The sequence below is a fragment of the Chiloscyllium punctatum genome, chromosome 11, assembly GCF_047496795.1.
Source record: "Chiloscyllium punctatum isolate Juve2018m chromosome 11, sChiPun1.3, whole genome shotgun sequence".
Classification (NCBI taxonomy): domain Eukaryota; kingdom Metazoa; phylum Chordata; class Chondrichthyes; order Orectolobiformes; family Hemiscylliidae; genus Chiloscyllium; species Chiloscyllium punctatum.
The window spans coordinates 13441889-13458813 of NC_092749.1; the positions used below are offsets into that span (position 1 = coordinate 13441889).

Genomic DNA, 16925 nt, shown 5'->3' on the forward strand with positions numbered 1-16925 from the left:
TCATTGGAAAGAAGGAGGCTAAGAGGGGATTTGATAGAGACATACAAGATGATCAGAGGATTAGATAGGGTAGACAGTGACAGTCTTTTTCCTAGGATGATGACAGCAGCTTGTACGAGGGGGCATAACTACAAATTGAGCGGTGATAGATTTAAGACAGATGTCAGAGGCAGGTTCTTTACGCAGAGAGTGGTAAGGGCATGGAATGCCCTACCTGCTAATGTAGTCAACTCAGCCACATTAGGGAGATTTAATCAATCCTTGGATAAGCACATGGATGATAATGGGATAGTGTAGGGGGATGAGCTGAGAATAGTTCATAGGTTGACGCAACATCGAGGGTGCCGTATTGTTCTAATGTTATATATCCTAAATTAATCTAGTCCTATTTGTCAACATTTGGCCCATATCTCTCTAAACCGTTTCTATTCATATACCCACCTGGATGCCTTTTAAATTTTGTAATTGTACCAGCCTCCACCACTTCCTCTGGCAACTCATTCCATACACGTACCAACCTCTATGTGAAAAAGTTGCCCCGCAGGTCTCTTTTATATCTTTCCCCTCTCACCCTGAACCTATGCCCTCTAGTTCTGGACTCCCCAATCCCAGGGAAAAGACTTTGTCTATTTACCCTATCCATGCACCTCATGATTTTGTAAACCTCTATGAGGTCACCCTCAGCCTCTGACACTCCAGGGAAGATAGCCAGCCCCAGCCTATTCAGCCTTTCCCTATAGCTCAAACCCTGGCAACATCCCTGTAAATCTTTTCTGAACCCTTTCAAGTTTCACAACATCTTTCCGATAGGAAGGAGACCAGAATTGCACGCAATATTCCAAAAGTGGCCTAACCAATGTCCTGTACATCCGCAACATGACCTCCCAACAACTCTTAGCTCCTCAAAAAAAATTCCAGCAGATTTGTCAGGCATGACCTCCCCCATGATGAAACCATGCTGACTTTGCCCTGTTTTACCATACACTTACAAGTATTCAGAAATCTCATCCTTCACAATAGATTCCAGGATCTTACCCATGACCGAAGTGAGGCTAATCAGTCTATAGTTTTTTTGACTTTTGCCCTACTCCCTTTTTAAACAAGGGTGTCATATTAAGTGATTTTCCAGTCCTCTGGGACCTTCCCTGATTCTAGTGACTCCTGATGGATCCTGATAACGCCTCCACTCTTCTTCAACTATCTCCCTTAGAACTCTGGGGTGTAGTCTATTTGGTCCAGGTGATTTAACAATCTTTCGGCCCTTCAGCTTTTCTAGCACCTTCTCCTTGGTGGTGGCCACATATTCTGCTTTATTCCCTCACTCTTTTTAATTTTTGCGATATTACTTGTATCTAACACCATGAATATTGACGCAAAGTAATTATTCAGTTCCTTGTTCACCACTATTATCTCCCCATCATCATTTTCCAGTGGCCCAATGTCCACTTTTACCTCTCTTTTGCCCTTTATATATCTAAACAAATTCTTACAGTTTTCCTTTGTATTATTGGCTAGCTTACCCTCTTACTTAATCTTCTCCCTCTTTTTTGGTGCCTCTGTTGGTCTTTGCAAGCTTTCTAATCTTCTGGTTTCCCACTGCCCTTCGCCGTATTATGCATTTTCTCTTTTGCTTTTATGCTATCCCTGACTTCTGTAGTCAGCCATTATTGCCTCGTCCTCCCTGTACCATGCTTCTTTTTCGTCAGGATGAATCACTGCTGTGTCTCCTGAATTACTCCCACAAACTCCTGCCATTGCTGTTCTACTGTATTTCCTGCCAGGCTCCTCTCCCAGTCAATTCTATACAGCTCCTCCCTCATGCCTCTGTAGATGCCTTTATTCAGCTGTAATACTACTATCTCTGATTCTATCTTCTCCCTCTCAAATTGCAGAAGTAAATTCAATCATATTATGATCACTGCCTCCTAAGGATTCCTTCACCTTAAGGTCCCTTAATGAATCTGCTTCATTGCACAGTACTAAATCCAGTACTGTCTGTTCCCCAGTGGGTTCCACCACAAGCTGCTCCAAAAAGCCATCTCGTGGACATTCTACAAATTCCTTTTCTTGCAATTCACTACCAACTTGATTTTCCCAGTCCACCTGCATATTGAAATCCCCCATGATCATTGTAACTTTGCCTTTCCTACACATCTTTTCTATCTCCTTGTGTATCTTGCGCCCCAGCTCCAGACTACTATTTGAAGGCCTTTACATAACTCCAGCTATGGGTTAATTTACCTTTGCAGTTCCTCAATTCTACCCACAGATTCTACAGCATCTGACCCTACTTCGTTTCTTACTAATGATTTAATTTCAATGTTACCCATCAACCTTTTACGTGCTCATGAAAGAAGTCTCAGCCTGTCCAGCCTCTCCTTATACTCAAACCGTCTATTCCCAGCAACATCCTGGCAAATCTCTTCTGAACCCTCTCCTGTTTCATAACAGCGTTTCTATTACAGGGTGAGCAGAAGTGGGCACAGTACACCAGAAGAGACCTCACCAAAATCCTGTACAACCTCATCATGACGCCCCAACCCCTCTACTCAAAGGTCTGAGCAATGAAGGCAACCGTGCTGAACAATTTTTTAACCACCTTGTTTGCGTGTGATGCAAACTTCAAAAAATTATGTATCTGAAACCCTAGGTCTGTCTATTCTACAACATTACTCTAGGCCAGGCTTTTTAACTGTATAAATCCTGTCCTTGGGCTCATGCCCGAAACGTCGATTCTCCTGCTCCTTGGATGCTGCCTGACCTGCTGCGCTTTTCCAGCAACACATTTTCAGCTCTGATCTCCAGCATCTGCAGTCCTCACTTTCTCCTTGTTTTTTTTAAAACCAAAATGCAATACCTCACATTTCTCCAAATTAAACTCAATCTGTCACTTGTTAGCCTATTGACCCAATTGATCAATACCTTTTTGTAGTCTTAGTTATCTTAGATAACCTCCTTCACTGTCCAGTATCATGAGTAAATTCTCCACTCATATGAAAAACTGGCATTAGCAATTAAAAATAAAATCAACATAAACATTGGGGATGCACAGAAGGGAAAAGCAAAAAGATAATATTTCTCGTCTAATTCATTTAGTGGATACTGATAACCTTAGGTTGTTTAGCTGTGGGATTTACTCTTTCCTTTTATATTGTCACATTCCATTTGGGACAATGTGCTGATACTTGAGCTCTGCAACTCCTAGAGTTGTCATAAGTGTTAAAGATTTAATCAACTTACTTAATGTCTCCAATTTATCTGTTTGATGAACTCAGGTAAACAAAAAAAAACAGATTAGGTTTCTGTACTTAAGAAGGAACTACTACTTATTATAAAGAGATCAATTCTAGCTACAAGAAAACAAAATCTGAATTATCAATTTATAGCTTAAAGTTCTATCCCTTCCTAAACCTCAAGATACATGCAGGCTGACAGAGAAATAAACATACAACGTTGTCAAGGCAAAGGGAATATTGGAGACTGACAGGTCAAGCCTGTGGGAATTGGTGAATAATCAAAAAGAGTATTAGTCTTTTCTGTTTCTTCCAAGTCCCTTTGATCTCTATTTCCAGATCCTATTAGTTGTTCTCTGAAGACACAAGGTGATTGACATGTTAATTGATCAGCTTTTCAGTTACTGATTAGAGGCAAAGAGTTAATTGAAAATGGTGGGAGTGAATAACTAGCTATCCTTCATTTTCACCATGTCACTGCAGAGAGGGGGGAGAAACAGAAACACACTGTTTTACAGTCTGAAGGCTTCTGTCTTTCTATTGAACACACACAAGCTGTTCATCTGCCCAGAAGCCAGAGAATTATTCTCATGTTGATAACTCCTGATCCACAAAACTGGGTTGTGACTGCACAAACCTGTCAGCAATCTGTCTCCAGGCAAATCTTGTTCTGCACACAAATCCACGTGCATCATATGTCATCATCACTGCTTGAACAAAGCAACAGTGTAAACATAATTCACACCAAGTTCCAGTAACTTGTTTTTAAAACTGTTTCGTGTACAAAGTCATACAGCACAGAAACAGACCCTTTGGTCCAACCTGTCCATATTGATCAAGTATTCTGAACTGATCTAGTCCCATTTGCCTGCAATTGACCCATATCATAGAACATAGAACATAGAACATTACAGCGCACAACAGACCCTTTGGCCCTCAATGTTGCGCCGACCTGTGAAACCAGTCTGAAACCCACCTAACCTACACTATTCCATTCTCCTCCATATGCCTATCCAATGAACAAATGCCTTTCAAGTTGGCAAGTCTACTACTGTTGCAGGCAGGGCATTCCATGCCCCTACTACTCACTGAGTAAAGAAACTATCTCTGTCATCTGTCCTATGTCTATCACCCCTCAATTTAAAGCAATGTCCCCTTGTGCTAGCCATCACCATCCGAGGAACAAGGCTCTCACTGTCCACCCTATCTAACCCTCTGATTATCTCATGTCTAAGTTAAGTCACTTCTCAACCTTCTCTCTCATGAAAACAGCCTTAAGTCCCTCAGCCTTTCCTCACAAGACCTTCCCTCCATACCAGGCAACATCCGAATAGATCTTCTCTGAACCATTTCCAAAGTTTCCACATCCTTCTTGTAATGCGGTGACCAGAACTGGACGCAGTACTCCAAGTGTGGCCACATTGTTGAGGGTTTTTTTAGACCGTGAATGGAATGAGAGACATAGAACAAGGCACGATCTCGCCCGCACAAAACCATGTTGCCTATCACTGATAAGCCCATTCGTTTCTAAATATCACTCTAAACCTTTCCTACAATCCTCCTTCCATTTTTGTCCACAATCCAAAATAAAGAATAAAAAACTATGATCTTCAAAAATGGGCAATACGGTACAGATTGCCATCAGAACAAGAAAAAATAAACAATATTCTAAATCCAGATGTGAAATTCAAGTCAACAGCTTTTAGACACCTCAAATTACTGACGCTGCTCTTGAGAAACATTGGCCAAAACGTAACTCATGACAATAGTTACAATAATATCGCCCCTCCAAATAAACCAATGGGTATAGCACTTTGGCAAAAAAACAGAAATTGCTGGAAATTTTCAGCAGGACTGGCAGCATCTGTGGAGAGAAAGCAGATTTAGCATTTCGGTTCCAGTGATCCATCTTCAGAAGGACATTTCCTTCTTTCAGTTTCTTTGGCACCTAGATTTAGTACAAAGTTAAACTGCTGTAGAAACCAGATGCAACTTAAATTAAGGCACACTGCTTAATCTGTACTAACAACACACCATAAAGCCTAATATGAATGACACCTGTGGTGTACAGAGTGTGTTGTCTGAAGGGTTGGTGGTGAAAGCAGATTCAACAGTAACTTTTAAAAGCAAATTTTTAAAAACAAACAATTCATTCATAGCATGAGGATATTGCTAGTTATGCCTATCACTAATTGCCCAGAGGACAATTAAGAGTCAACCACATTGCTGTGGGTCTGCAGTCACCTGTAGGGACAGATTAGGTAAGGAAGGAAGATATCTCCCCAAAATGTCATTCATCAACAAGATTTTTTTTTTCCCTCCCAATGGATTCATGGTCATCATTAGAATTTTAATATCAGGTTTGTATTGCATGCAAATTCCACTATCTGCCTTAGCCCCCAGAACATTACCTGGGCTTCTGGTTAACGCCCAGAAATAATACCATTTGGCTGTTGCTTCCGCAGCCTCTAATTGGACATGGAACCGAAAATATTTATTTTCCAGGACTATGGAAGATGAAACGAGTGAGTCTAACTGAGTATCCCTTTAAAACAGTTGGCACAGCAATGGTGTCTCATATGGCTTCCTTCTGTGATGTATGATAATATGGTGCATCTGTGACTGCCTGCTACAGCTAAGATTACAGCACCAAATAACGCTTGAGGTTTCAGAGACACCTAACTGCAGAATTCTGACAAAAGTGTTGCTTAGAAGTTATCAGGTTTCAGGAGGTGCTCCGAAGGTTTTCCCACAAAAATGTCCAAACATGTAAACGAAGCACATGGAATACATGCTTATAAGTGAGGTTTTACAGCACTACTTATGCTCTGTTTCAACATGGACCTTTCTCCTATTCCATTCTAATTACTCATTAGTTCCCTCCGCTTGCTCATGGAAAAAGAACGAGACTTACAGACTATACTTTCAAACAATAGAGTTCTTGTAATGGCCACGAAAGTGAAAAAGAATCAAAAAGAATCTTTCAAACATCTTCCAAAGTTGGCTTATTTGAATTTGATATTCTGCTCTGCACTGCACAAACGTTGCAGCTAACTTCTTTCTTAAGCTGACACTGTTTAAACAATATGCCAAAGTCAATAATTCAAGTGACAAAAGCATCAGCAAAGTCTTCAATGTATTTTTTTATCAGCTCTGCTGGACATCAATAGATGTTGCCAGTCAACATCCATCACTGCAGTCAACAGTTTCAACAATGCAAGTCATTCCTACAATAATTGTGAAAGAGAAAGATAAGGCAGATATCCATTAATACAGAATTTAACAATTTTAAAATCCCAAAACATTTTACAACCAAAGGAGTATTTTGAAGAGTGGTCACTATTGAAACATACATATTGGCAGCCAGTTTAGAACAATTCCAGCTCCCACAAACAAACAATGTGATAATGAGTAGATGATCTGTTTTTATGATATTGGTTAGGATGCCAACGAGAATTTCCTGTTCCTCTTCCTATTGTAACATTAACTACCCTTTAGATTACTTGCAGTGTGGAAACAGGCCCTTCGGCAACAAGTCCACACCAACCCGCCGAAGTGCACCCACCAAGACCCCATTACCCTACATTTACCCCTTCACCTAACACTACGGGCAATTTAGCATTGCCAATTCACCTAACTTGTACATTTTTGGACTGTAGGAGGAAACCAGAGCACCCAGAGGAAACCCACGCCGACATGGGGAGAATGTGCAAACTTCACACAGTCGCCTGAGGCGGGAATTGAACCCGGGTCTCTGACGCTGAGGCAGCAGTGCCACCGTGGTCTTGTCTAAGCCAGAGAACCTGCTCGTCCGTCAAATGCCAGGTTTAGTGCCAAGTGCTGATGAAATCATGAGTGCAGTACTATGCAGTGTCGATCATGACCAACAGCAATTAATTTCACCTTCAGACTTTGCAGGAGTGGGAGCAGAAAGACCCAAGTTCCAGAGGTTAAATGACTCTACTGCATTTACTCACTGGGCTGAAGAATATCACAACCAAGATTTAAAGTTATGATCTGTATAAGTATGGTAATACTGGAGGATTTAAGTATTATTAGTAATTTGGGTGCTTTGTTTTTAAAATCAGCAACATTTGGCTAATGAAGAAATATTTTTAAACCAGAAGTGCAATAACAATGCATGCTGGAAGAAATGCATCGTTTGACTCCATGGTTAGCGCACTCACCTGTGTTAGTGAACTTAAATTATTAGTACCTTCAGCCTATAATCCAAACTGAAATTCTCTGCTCTACACTAAGCAAAGCTCTCCAAAGTGACTGTAGAAGATCCTGAAGTAGACTTTTTAAGAATTGTAGATGAATTCTCCCTAGTATTCAAGCCAACAATTAATTATCCTTTGAAACACTGGTTATTTAGTCATTGATACACTGGTATAGGTGATTGCTTGCTTACCACAACAACCACACTTCAAATGTAGCTGTCAATGTGCTGCTACATTTCCTGAAGTCATGAAAGGCATCACATAAATGCAAGTCTTTCTTTATTTCAATGCCCTAAGTTACTTGGCACATTAACCTAGCAAAGCCAATAATGCTGGGGATTCTGTTTCAACTGTTTGCAATGCAGCTCAATGAAGGTGCTCCAATAATATTTTCACTTGCTTGAAGTTATTGAAATATCAGCAGCATGATTGCGGTTCACTTTTGAAGCTAGCCTCATTGAAAACTGGAACTTTCGCCTCCCATCAGAATCCAGAAAAATGCTGAACATGCAGATGTTCAATACACTTAGTAAGCACCATCAAATGAAGCATAAGCTCTGAACAAACAGAATTATAGACATCAAAACAAAAGCTGAGTACTGTGGTTGCTGGAAATCTAAAATCAAACCAGTAATTACTGTAAACTCAACAAACATCTGGGTACAGAAAAATGAAGTGCATATTTCAGGTTGTTGGAACAGTTTTGACAAAAGGTCATCAACTTGAAACATGAACTCATTTTTTTTCCCTTCCTTGAAGATGCCTGAACCCATTCAGCATCTTTTGTTTTGCAGTTTTCAATTACAGACACATAACTTTCAAGTTTGCTGCTGGGCCCCAATTCTGATCAAAAATGAATGCCACAGATTTGCTTTCTTGCGGGGAAAAATATGCTGTTAAAAAAAAACTGAGAAAGGCCAATATTACAAAAACTTGTAAGCCACCCATCTAAATGTCCCTAATGATCTGTGGAAAATACTCCAGAAAGCTCTTTAATTTGTTGTTTACACTGCCTGCCTAATTTAGCTACTTCCTGTCTTATCATTCCTAACAATTTCGGAAGCCTGAAGCCATACAAGAGGATGACCTCAGAAATGATGTACAAGAGGCCAGCAAGTAAACTACTAGGACGCAGTCTTCTGCTTTGAGTAATGTGGTCACTCCTACAGCGCATCCTCCCCTGAGATACCACTCAACCTTGAAAGTTCACAGTGTGAGTAACAAAACCGTCATTTTACTCCAATGCAATAATTTGTCCATATACACAATTTGAACATTTTTAAAGTTGAGCAGCAACATTCAGCAGATGTTTGTGCACCAGACTTCAACACTGGTCCAGTTCACTTTGTTTTGTTCTAAATCAATTTTGGACAGAAGGGGCACTTCCTATTTCTGCAAATGCACATTTACATTCTGGCTGGATGCTGTTAGCCCCCATTTGTATTGAAGTACCAAAAGTTAATACTTACCAAATAATTCGTCTTCCATCCCTACGGGACCAGACTGGGGAGTTTCGCCATTTTTCAAGCAGTTGTGGATATATGCTGCCTTCCATTTTGCATATTTCCTGTGTTGAACATTCTAGCACAGAAGGCAAAAGGATAATAAAATCAATCATGGTGCACAGTTAAAGAAAAAAATGGACTCCATTAAAATTAACATCAGTTACTGTTAAAAAAAAGTAACAAGACTTGTCATAAACAGCTGGCTCCTAATGACATACATTTACTGAACTGATCTTTAAGGTGAGCATTAATTTTTGTTCAAGTTTTAGGATGAATATTGTACATGCAACTGCCAGTAAAAAAAACCTGTGACATGATGTTATTCATGCATCAACAGACCAGGATTTACTATGCAGCAGACAATTATTTAATGGGTTAGACACTTTATAACCTATTTGCCCTTCCATTAGACCAAAAGTAAACAGGCTCAAACATTTGAACAAGCATTGCACTCAGAACAAATCTTTCAATTGTTTATTTTAAATGGCAATACTGGGTCATAAGATGCACATACACTGAAAAACACAACATTGGATTTGGGCAGGCAAAGAAACTGGAGAGTTTAATTGTCTACAGGAAAATTAACATTAATACGGCACTCTTAACATAAGAAGATATCCCAAAGTTCCTTATTGGCTGAAAGAAAATTAGACGTTTACAAATAATTTATTCAAACTGAAGTAATTTTGCTTGAGTTTGGTAACAGCAACAGTCTGTTCTGATCACTATAGCAGGTTTCCCATATTTAGCAGAGGATGCCAGGATTAAATGAACTGCTACAAGGTCATAGAGTACAGCATGGTAACAGACCCTTCAGCCCAACTCGTCCATGCTGACCAGATATCCTAAGCTGTATCCCCAGCTTGAGATAAAACCAAAGTTCTTTTTCTGTAGCATAAATAATGATTGGTTGCTACATCAATGCCAATTTTTCTCTCAAGACTTTAGTCATACGCTACTGAGTATGTTTAGTGCTATCACTTGAGTATTGGGTAAGCTGAGACAGCAGATAATAGAGTTAGAAATCAGCTGAGATAAATGGATGATGGTTCGATCATGAGAACATTTTCAGTGCCAATTCTAGAATAAGATTCTGATAGAAGTTTGGATCAATACAGGTGGCAAAGTTACAATAATGGAGGCAGTAAGTCTGTAATGGAAAATACAAGGATAGAAGCTCAGTTTGACAGGACACCATTACTGCAAACAGTCTGATTCAAACAGAGAAGCTGGTTAGGGAAAGAGACGGAATCAATGAGAAGGGTAAGTAGCTTTGGGATGAAAAGAAACAAACTAATAACTTCAGTGGAAATATAGGAGAGTAAGAATAGAAACCAAACATAGCAATAGTCACAGTGTAATAAAGATTTCAAAATGGAGAGCTCAACCAGAGAACTGGCGGTTCAAAAACTATACAAGTATGCTACATTGGGGTCCATTGTTGATACAGTGGCCAGGCTATCCAGCCATTCACAGAAAATCCTATAATATAAATCAATGAGTTTTAACCTGGGTAGGAACTGCCTGAGCTTTTCAAAAGTACATAACGGGAATGACCTCAACAATGTACTAAGCAGCCGCCTGCATCTCTCTCCATTTTCCATTTGTCTTTCCAAAATACATAATGGCCTGAATTGGCAAACATACAGTGCTAGCCAGCCAATCATTCCACACATTCATTTCACTTGCCCATGGGCTTTCATACGAGAACTAGCAGTGATTTGAAATGCACTTGGTGTGATATGATTCTGTCATTTCTGTTTCTGGGGAAACAGCATTTCCCTGATGTCTGCATCCAACTGCACACATGCTTCCCAGTTTACTCATAATGAAGTGAGTGCTAATTGCTTCACTACAATTTTTACCCTCAAAATCCAAGCCAACTGTTTAAAAGATAGCAAAATTATTTTCAATATAAGCCAGGGAGCCCACTTTACCTAGCTTTTATTTTTAAGAGTAAAAACGGTTTAAGATAGTCTTTTAATAATCATGCATTTAGTTTTGTTCCCACAGTTGACATCAGTTGATCAGTTCATTCCCAAAGTGAAACATAGCAAAGTGGGAACAAGCTAATCATTGGAAGGTAAGTATTCAGGAATTATCATCATCTTTGATACACAAGTTTCATTCTCCTGTGCTGAACAGCATTCAAGGGAGTTTGCTGCTTTGAACGCAGTGTGGCCAATAACACCATTACCTTAAACACATTAATAGTTGCCCACCTCTTTAGAATTGTTAAAGCAACGAAAGCTTTGTTGAGTTGGGCAGATTCCTAGGAAATCACAACAGGAACCTAAATATCTTCATATGCTACAATTTTACCCTTGGGAAATGATACAGGATAGAACCATTTCCCTTCCAAGTTAAAGTATTTAAAAAGAAAGAATTAATTGTGCCTTGATACACTTGGACATCAGAGATGGTGTTAAATGGCAATTTTTAGTATATCAATCATACATGGTGTCCCATGAAGGAATTTTGATGGCAGAACGCCAATTTCTTGCCCTGAACTTTATGGTTCTGCTTAAGGAAATTGCCAGGGTGACATGCAATGATGGCACAGATTTCGACATCTGAACGGTCACCCAACGGGATAAAATGTGAACAGTTCAAGTGGTTCAAATGTTAGCTTAGAATGTTCCAAAGAAATGAATGGTTTCTACTGTTCAGCAGCATGCACAGTGCTTTTCACACTTCCTGCTCCATTTCGTTGTATATGCTTTGCACAAATCCTTCAAATTGACAAAAACAGAAGAAAACTTGTTGAGAAATGCTGCTTTTCCTCATTGTTCACATCTAGTTTCTCAATTGTGTACTTGAATTTGCACTGTCAGCCACATCTGCAACTCAAAGTGGTATAATGGAACACTATAAATATAAGACCATAAGATACAGGAACAGATTCAGCCCATCGAGTCTGCTCCACCATTCAGAACATCTTCACTACGCCACCTCAGAGTGAAGAGAAGACCCTCAAAAGTGAGATGAGCAGAAATTTCTTCAGCCACAGTGTGGTTAATCTGTGGAACTCATTGCTGCAGAAGGCTGTGAACGCCTAGTCATTCGATATACTTAAGACAAAGATAGATAGGCTTTGAGTTGGGCAAATTGCAAGGAAATCACAACAGGAACCTAAATATTTACATACTCTACAATTTCACCCTTGGGAAGTGACACATGACAGAAGCATTTCCCTTCCAGATGAGATTTACATAGAATAGCTTGTAAGTTTATTTAAAAAGACAGAATTAACTGCACCCTGATAAACTGGTACAGAGATGGTGTTAAGTGGCACCTTTTAATATATTAATCATACATTTACCATGGGACTAGAACTGCACCTTCCCAATCAAAAGGTTTAATACATGACTTATTACTGGCAAACTACTGCATTCGCAAAACAAATCACAGTGACCCATAAAGTGATCACACTGCCAATTCTCTAAATCCAAAATCCTTGCTAAAAATATGTAATTTCTGCCCAGACAATCAGACCAACCAACCATCAACAGTTTTTCATCATAAAATATTAAGTTTCTTCTATTCATTCATGAGATGTGGGCTGCACTGGTTGGGTCAGTATTTATAGTCCACCCCTGATAGATATCTATACCTTCTTAAATGCTGCAGTTTATGTGGTATAGATATAGCGTTGTTAGGGAGAGAGCTCCAGGATTCTGATTCAGTGACACTGAAGAAATGGCAATAAATTTCCAAGTTAGGGTGGTGAGTTGCTTGGAGGGGAACTTACTGTTGCTGTGTTGACATGTATTGGCTGCTCTGGTCCTTCTAGAGGGTTTGGAAAGTTCTGTCTAAGGAGCCTTGAAGAATTTTTTTTATTCTCTCATGGGATGTGGGTGTTGCTGAATGCCCAGAATTTAATGTCTGCCTCCAGTTGCCCTTGAGGTGGTAGTGGTGGTGAGCTGCCTTCTTAAACTGCAGTTCTTGTGCTGTAGGCATAAAATATTATTAAGGAAGGAGTTCCAGTGACTGCGAAGGAACAGCGATATATTTCCATGTCAGGATGGTGAGTGGCTTGGAGGGGAATTTGCAGGTGGAGGTTCAATCATGTATTTGCTGCCCTTGTCCTTCAAGATACAAGTGAAAGATGCTATCTAAGAATCTTGAGCAAATTTCTGCAGTGCATCTTGTAGATAGTACACACTGCTGTTACTGAGTGTCTGTGGAGGAGTGAGTGGATCCTTGTGGATGTGGTGCCAATCAAGCGGCTGCTTTACTCTGGGTGGCATCAAACTTCTGAGTATTGTTGGAGCTGCACTCATTTGCAGTGTACCTTTGTAGATGGTGCACAGTGATGCTACAGTGCAGCAGGATCCTCGAGTCCCAACTACAATTAGTGCTCAATTATCTCTTGAAGAAACCAAATGTTTGGTGAGAACAGTCATGGCGTAGGTACAACGGCCTGTGTGGTTTCCATATTTGATGCAGCAATCTTTAATTCAAACAGTGGCTGGAAAGGCTTTTTCAGCAGCACTTTGCAAACCTATAAAGCTTCTTCACCTGAAAGGAAAGGTACATGGGAACAGCAACACATCCAAGTCACAGACTATCCTGTCATGGACGCAACAATTTTATCATCACAAGGTCAAAGGTCTGAAACTCCCTACTAATAGAATATTGGGAGTACCTTTATCCCACAGGCTACAGCAATTCAAGGCACAAGAAGCTTAGATAACTGCTGTGCTATCAATAATTTATAAAAGTTGCACAAAGTAGGAAAATAAGTTTGGAAAAGGATAAAGAATCGGCAAAGGGATAGCAATAGGTTTAGTGGAGGGACAAAATTTCAGCAGTTGGAGTAAAATGTGGAAAATTTGTCCACTTTGGCAGGACGAATATCAAAGCAATATATTAATTAAATGGAGGTGGATTAAAGAAATCTGAGGCACATATGTGCTTGGATATCTTGGTGTATGAATTCCAATACCTTAGAATGCAAGTGATTAGGAAAGCAACTGGAATTATCAAGGGAACGGAAAATACAAGTAAGGATAGTTTGCTACAGTTGCAAAAGACACTGGCCAGACATATCTAGTGTTGTGTATAGTTTTATTGCAGAAATTTCCCATTTTCAGTTGTTTTATCAAAGGAGATTTTTGATGTATCTGTCATGGTTCAGAATGCTTTTTCTCATGCAACCTTCCACTCTAAACTTAATTAATTAAGCAACCAGACTTCAGGCACCTTTCTTGAGAAATCGCCTAGCCAGAGATATGAAAGTGCTTCCTACAGCTAGGACCTTCATGCTGATAGTGCCATATTAAAAGCGCAGCTGTACACCACTTCAGACTGCAAGCCAGGAACTGCCCCTCACACCATGGCCTTGACTGTTATCACGAAGGACATTGCTCAAAGAAAACGAACTTAGAGGTCTTAGTGGACAGGACGGAAGAAAGAGCCCAGTTCTTTCTCCTGCACCAATCCATCAAACTAAGCCAACCTGATCCAAAAGTCAGCCTGGATCGGTGTTGTGTCCTGGGTGAAGAAGCAGGGAGAAGGTCAAATCCTCTCCAAGGGTAAGTACCAACATCTTCTCTCTGCTACCTCACACTCACAGGACCATTACTCACTCTAACTCTGCCATTACATGTGCCCTTCAACAAGACTCATGGATGACAACTCTCGCGACTGCATATATCATATCCACTCATGTAAATGGCACACAAAGAGATGTGGAGGTGTTGGTGTTGGACTGGGATGGACAAAGTTAAAAATCACAACACCAGGTTATAGTCCAGCACGTTTATTTGAAAGTATTAGCTTTCGGAGCACTGCTCCTTCATCAGGTAGCTAGACTAGCTGGTGTTGTGGTTTTTAATTTTGTACATTTAGAAATAGCATTTTATGTATCTCTCATAAGTGCTTCATATACTATTCAATGTCTCACCAGCAAATACAATACCACTGGCAAATCCATCAGCCATTTTATGCAGAAAAACCTTTTGTAAATGAAGGATTTTGACAGCAGTTAATCCTTTCATATCCAGATTAATTTAGAGAGCAATGCTGGCCAGTAAACTAACAGACCTCCTTACTGCTCTTTTAGTAATGCTGTGGGATCATTAACAACTATCTCAACCAATGAAATAAGTAGATGAGGCATCTTAGCTTAAAGACAACACTTCTGAAAACCGAGGATATCCTCACTGCAAAGTCAGGTAAAAATTGCCTGCTTAATTCCTGAACTGGAACTCAAGGCCACAACTTTCTGCTCTCGTGATGAGATTATTTATAAATGAGCTAAGATAATACAAAATTAATCAAGGGAATTGGACTCCAATCTAATCTAAATTATATCTACTTTGGATGCAAAATTATAACAATCTTTCCTCTTCCAGGGCCAAATATTCCTCACTTTCCTAAGTATTAAAAAACACAAGAGCCTAAACATGATAAAACTTAAAAGTCCAAACAAATACCTTAGTCTAAATCCAGAAAATCATATCTATTATTCACTTGATACCCATGGTCAGGACAGACAATTAACATTCATCTGCACCTAACCAGTCGCAAAAATCCCAAACGGTGTGAATATCACTTGCTTTCAGACATGCAACTGAAAAACATTAGGATGAAAGGATTTGATTTGTGATAATGTACAATGTAGTTCTTTTGTCTTCATTTAACACAAAGCGACTCTTTGTTACTTAATGTTTCCACCACTCGTCATGGAGGCTTCAGTGCAGGGGGGATATTTACTTGAAAATAGCCCAGCAAACAACCAGTTGCATCGAGACCATTTGCCAACTCTGCCTTTCTAAAAATGGTTAAATTAAGTAATGCTGCTAGAATAAAGAAAGACGAGCTATTCAAGCAAGTATTGAGATTTATTAGTTTTCGAAGGTTTAAATCAGTTAAGCAAGTCTGTGGGCTTTTACAATATGTTTGTGTATAAACATACATCAATATGTTCACCTTGTGGCCTTATATACTTGAATAATTCTGTTTTTGCACACAGAGATGTGCAGGTTGTCCCAGGGTTAATTCAATGAGGAAACTTAGAAAATCTATCACATTTACCTGTGCAGTACAAAAAAAAAGTTATATTTATAAAGCACCTTCCATAAGGCCACAAGATATAGGAACAGAATTAGGCCATTCAGCCCATCGGATGTAGCTGACCATTCGGTCATGGCTGCATAGTTTCTTAGCACCATTCTCCTCTTTCTCCCTGTAACCCTTGCTCCACCTACTGATCAAGAACTTATCTCTCTCTTATAATACACGCAATGACTTCACCTCCATAGCCCTCTGCAGCAATGAATTTCACAGATTCCCCACGCTCTGGCTGAAGAAATTCCTCAGCTCAGTACTAAAGGGTCATCCCTTCACTCTGGGGCTGTGCTCTCAAGTCCTAGTCTCTCCTATTAGTGAAGTCATCTTTTTCATATTTATTCTATCAATTCTCTCAATATTCTGTAAGTTTCAATGAGATCTCCCTTATCCTTCTAAACTCAAAGTCCAGAGTCAGGGACCTCAACTGCTCCTCATGACAAACCCTTCATCCCCAGGATCATTCCTGTAGACCTTCTCCAAGCTAGTACATCAGTACTAATATGCAGAACCCAAAACTCCCTGAAACAAAAACATGAAACAAGATCAATTGCTGATACGAAAATATGCTTCTGATTTCACTCCTAATAATCAAACTCTATTTTTAATATTATCCCCTCATTTTCCAAATTCATAAATTCAACCCATTAATTTCTCTGCATTCTTCTAAACTCAAGGAATACTAGACTGGTTTATGCAATCAATCTTCATCATTTAACTATTTAAAGCACACTGGTATATTCTGCATGGTTCCCTTCCAAGGCTAGTACGCAGTTCCTGAGATTAGGCACCCAAAACTGAATACAGTACTACAATCAGGATGTGCCCAAGAGTGCAAACTGAAACATTTTCTTATTTTTGAACCCTAGAACCTTGAGACAAAGATTAAT

The 16925-nt window shown here is 39.6% G+C and overlaps 1 protein-coding gene across 1 annotated transcript in view; it reads right to left on the minus strand.

The window, feature by feature from the left end:
• The window catches only part of vta1 (vesicle (multivesicular body) trafficking 1), a 173465-nt gene that overhangs the window by 41800 nt on the left and 114740 nt on the right, over nucleotides 1-16925 (minus strand). Inside the window, exon 5 of the mRNA XM_072580318.1 lies at nucleotides 8926-9037. Within this exon, the coding sequence (XP_072436419.1) occupies nucleotides 8926-9037 (112 nt within the window). The remainder of the gene's footprint in view (nucleotides 1-8925; nucleotides 9038-16925) is intronic.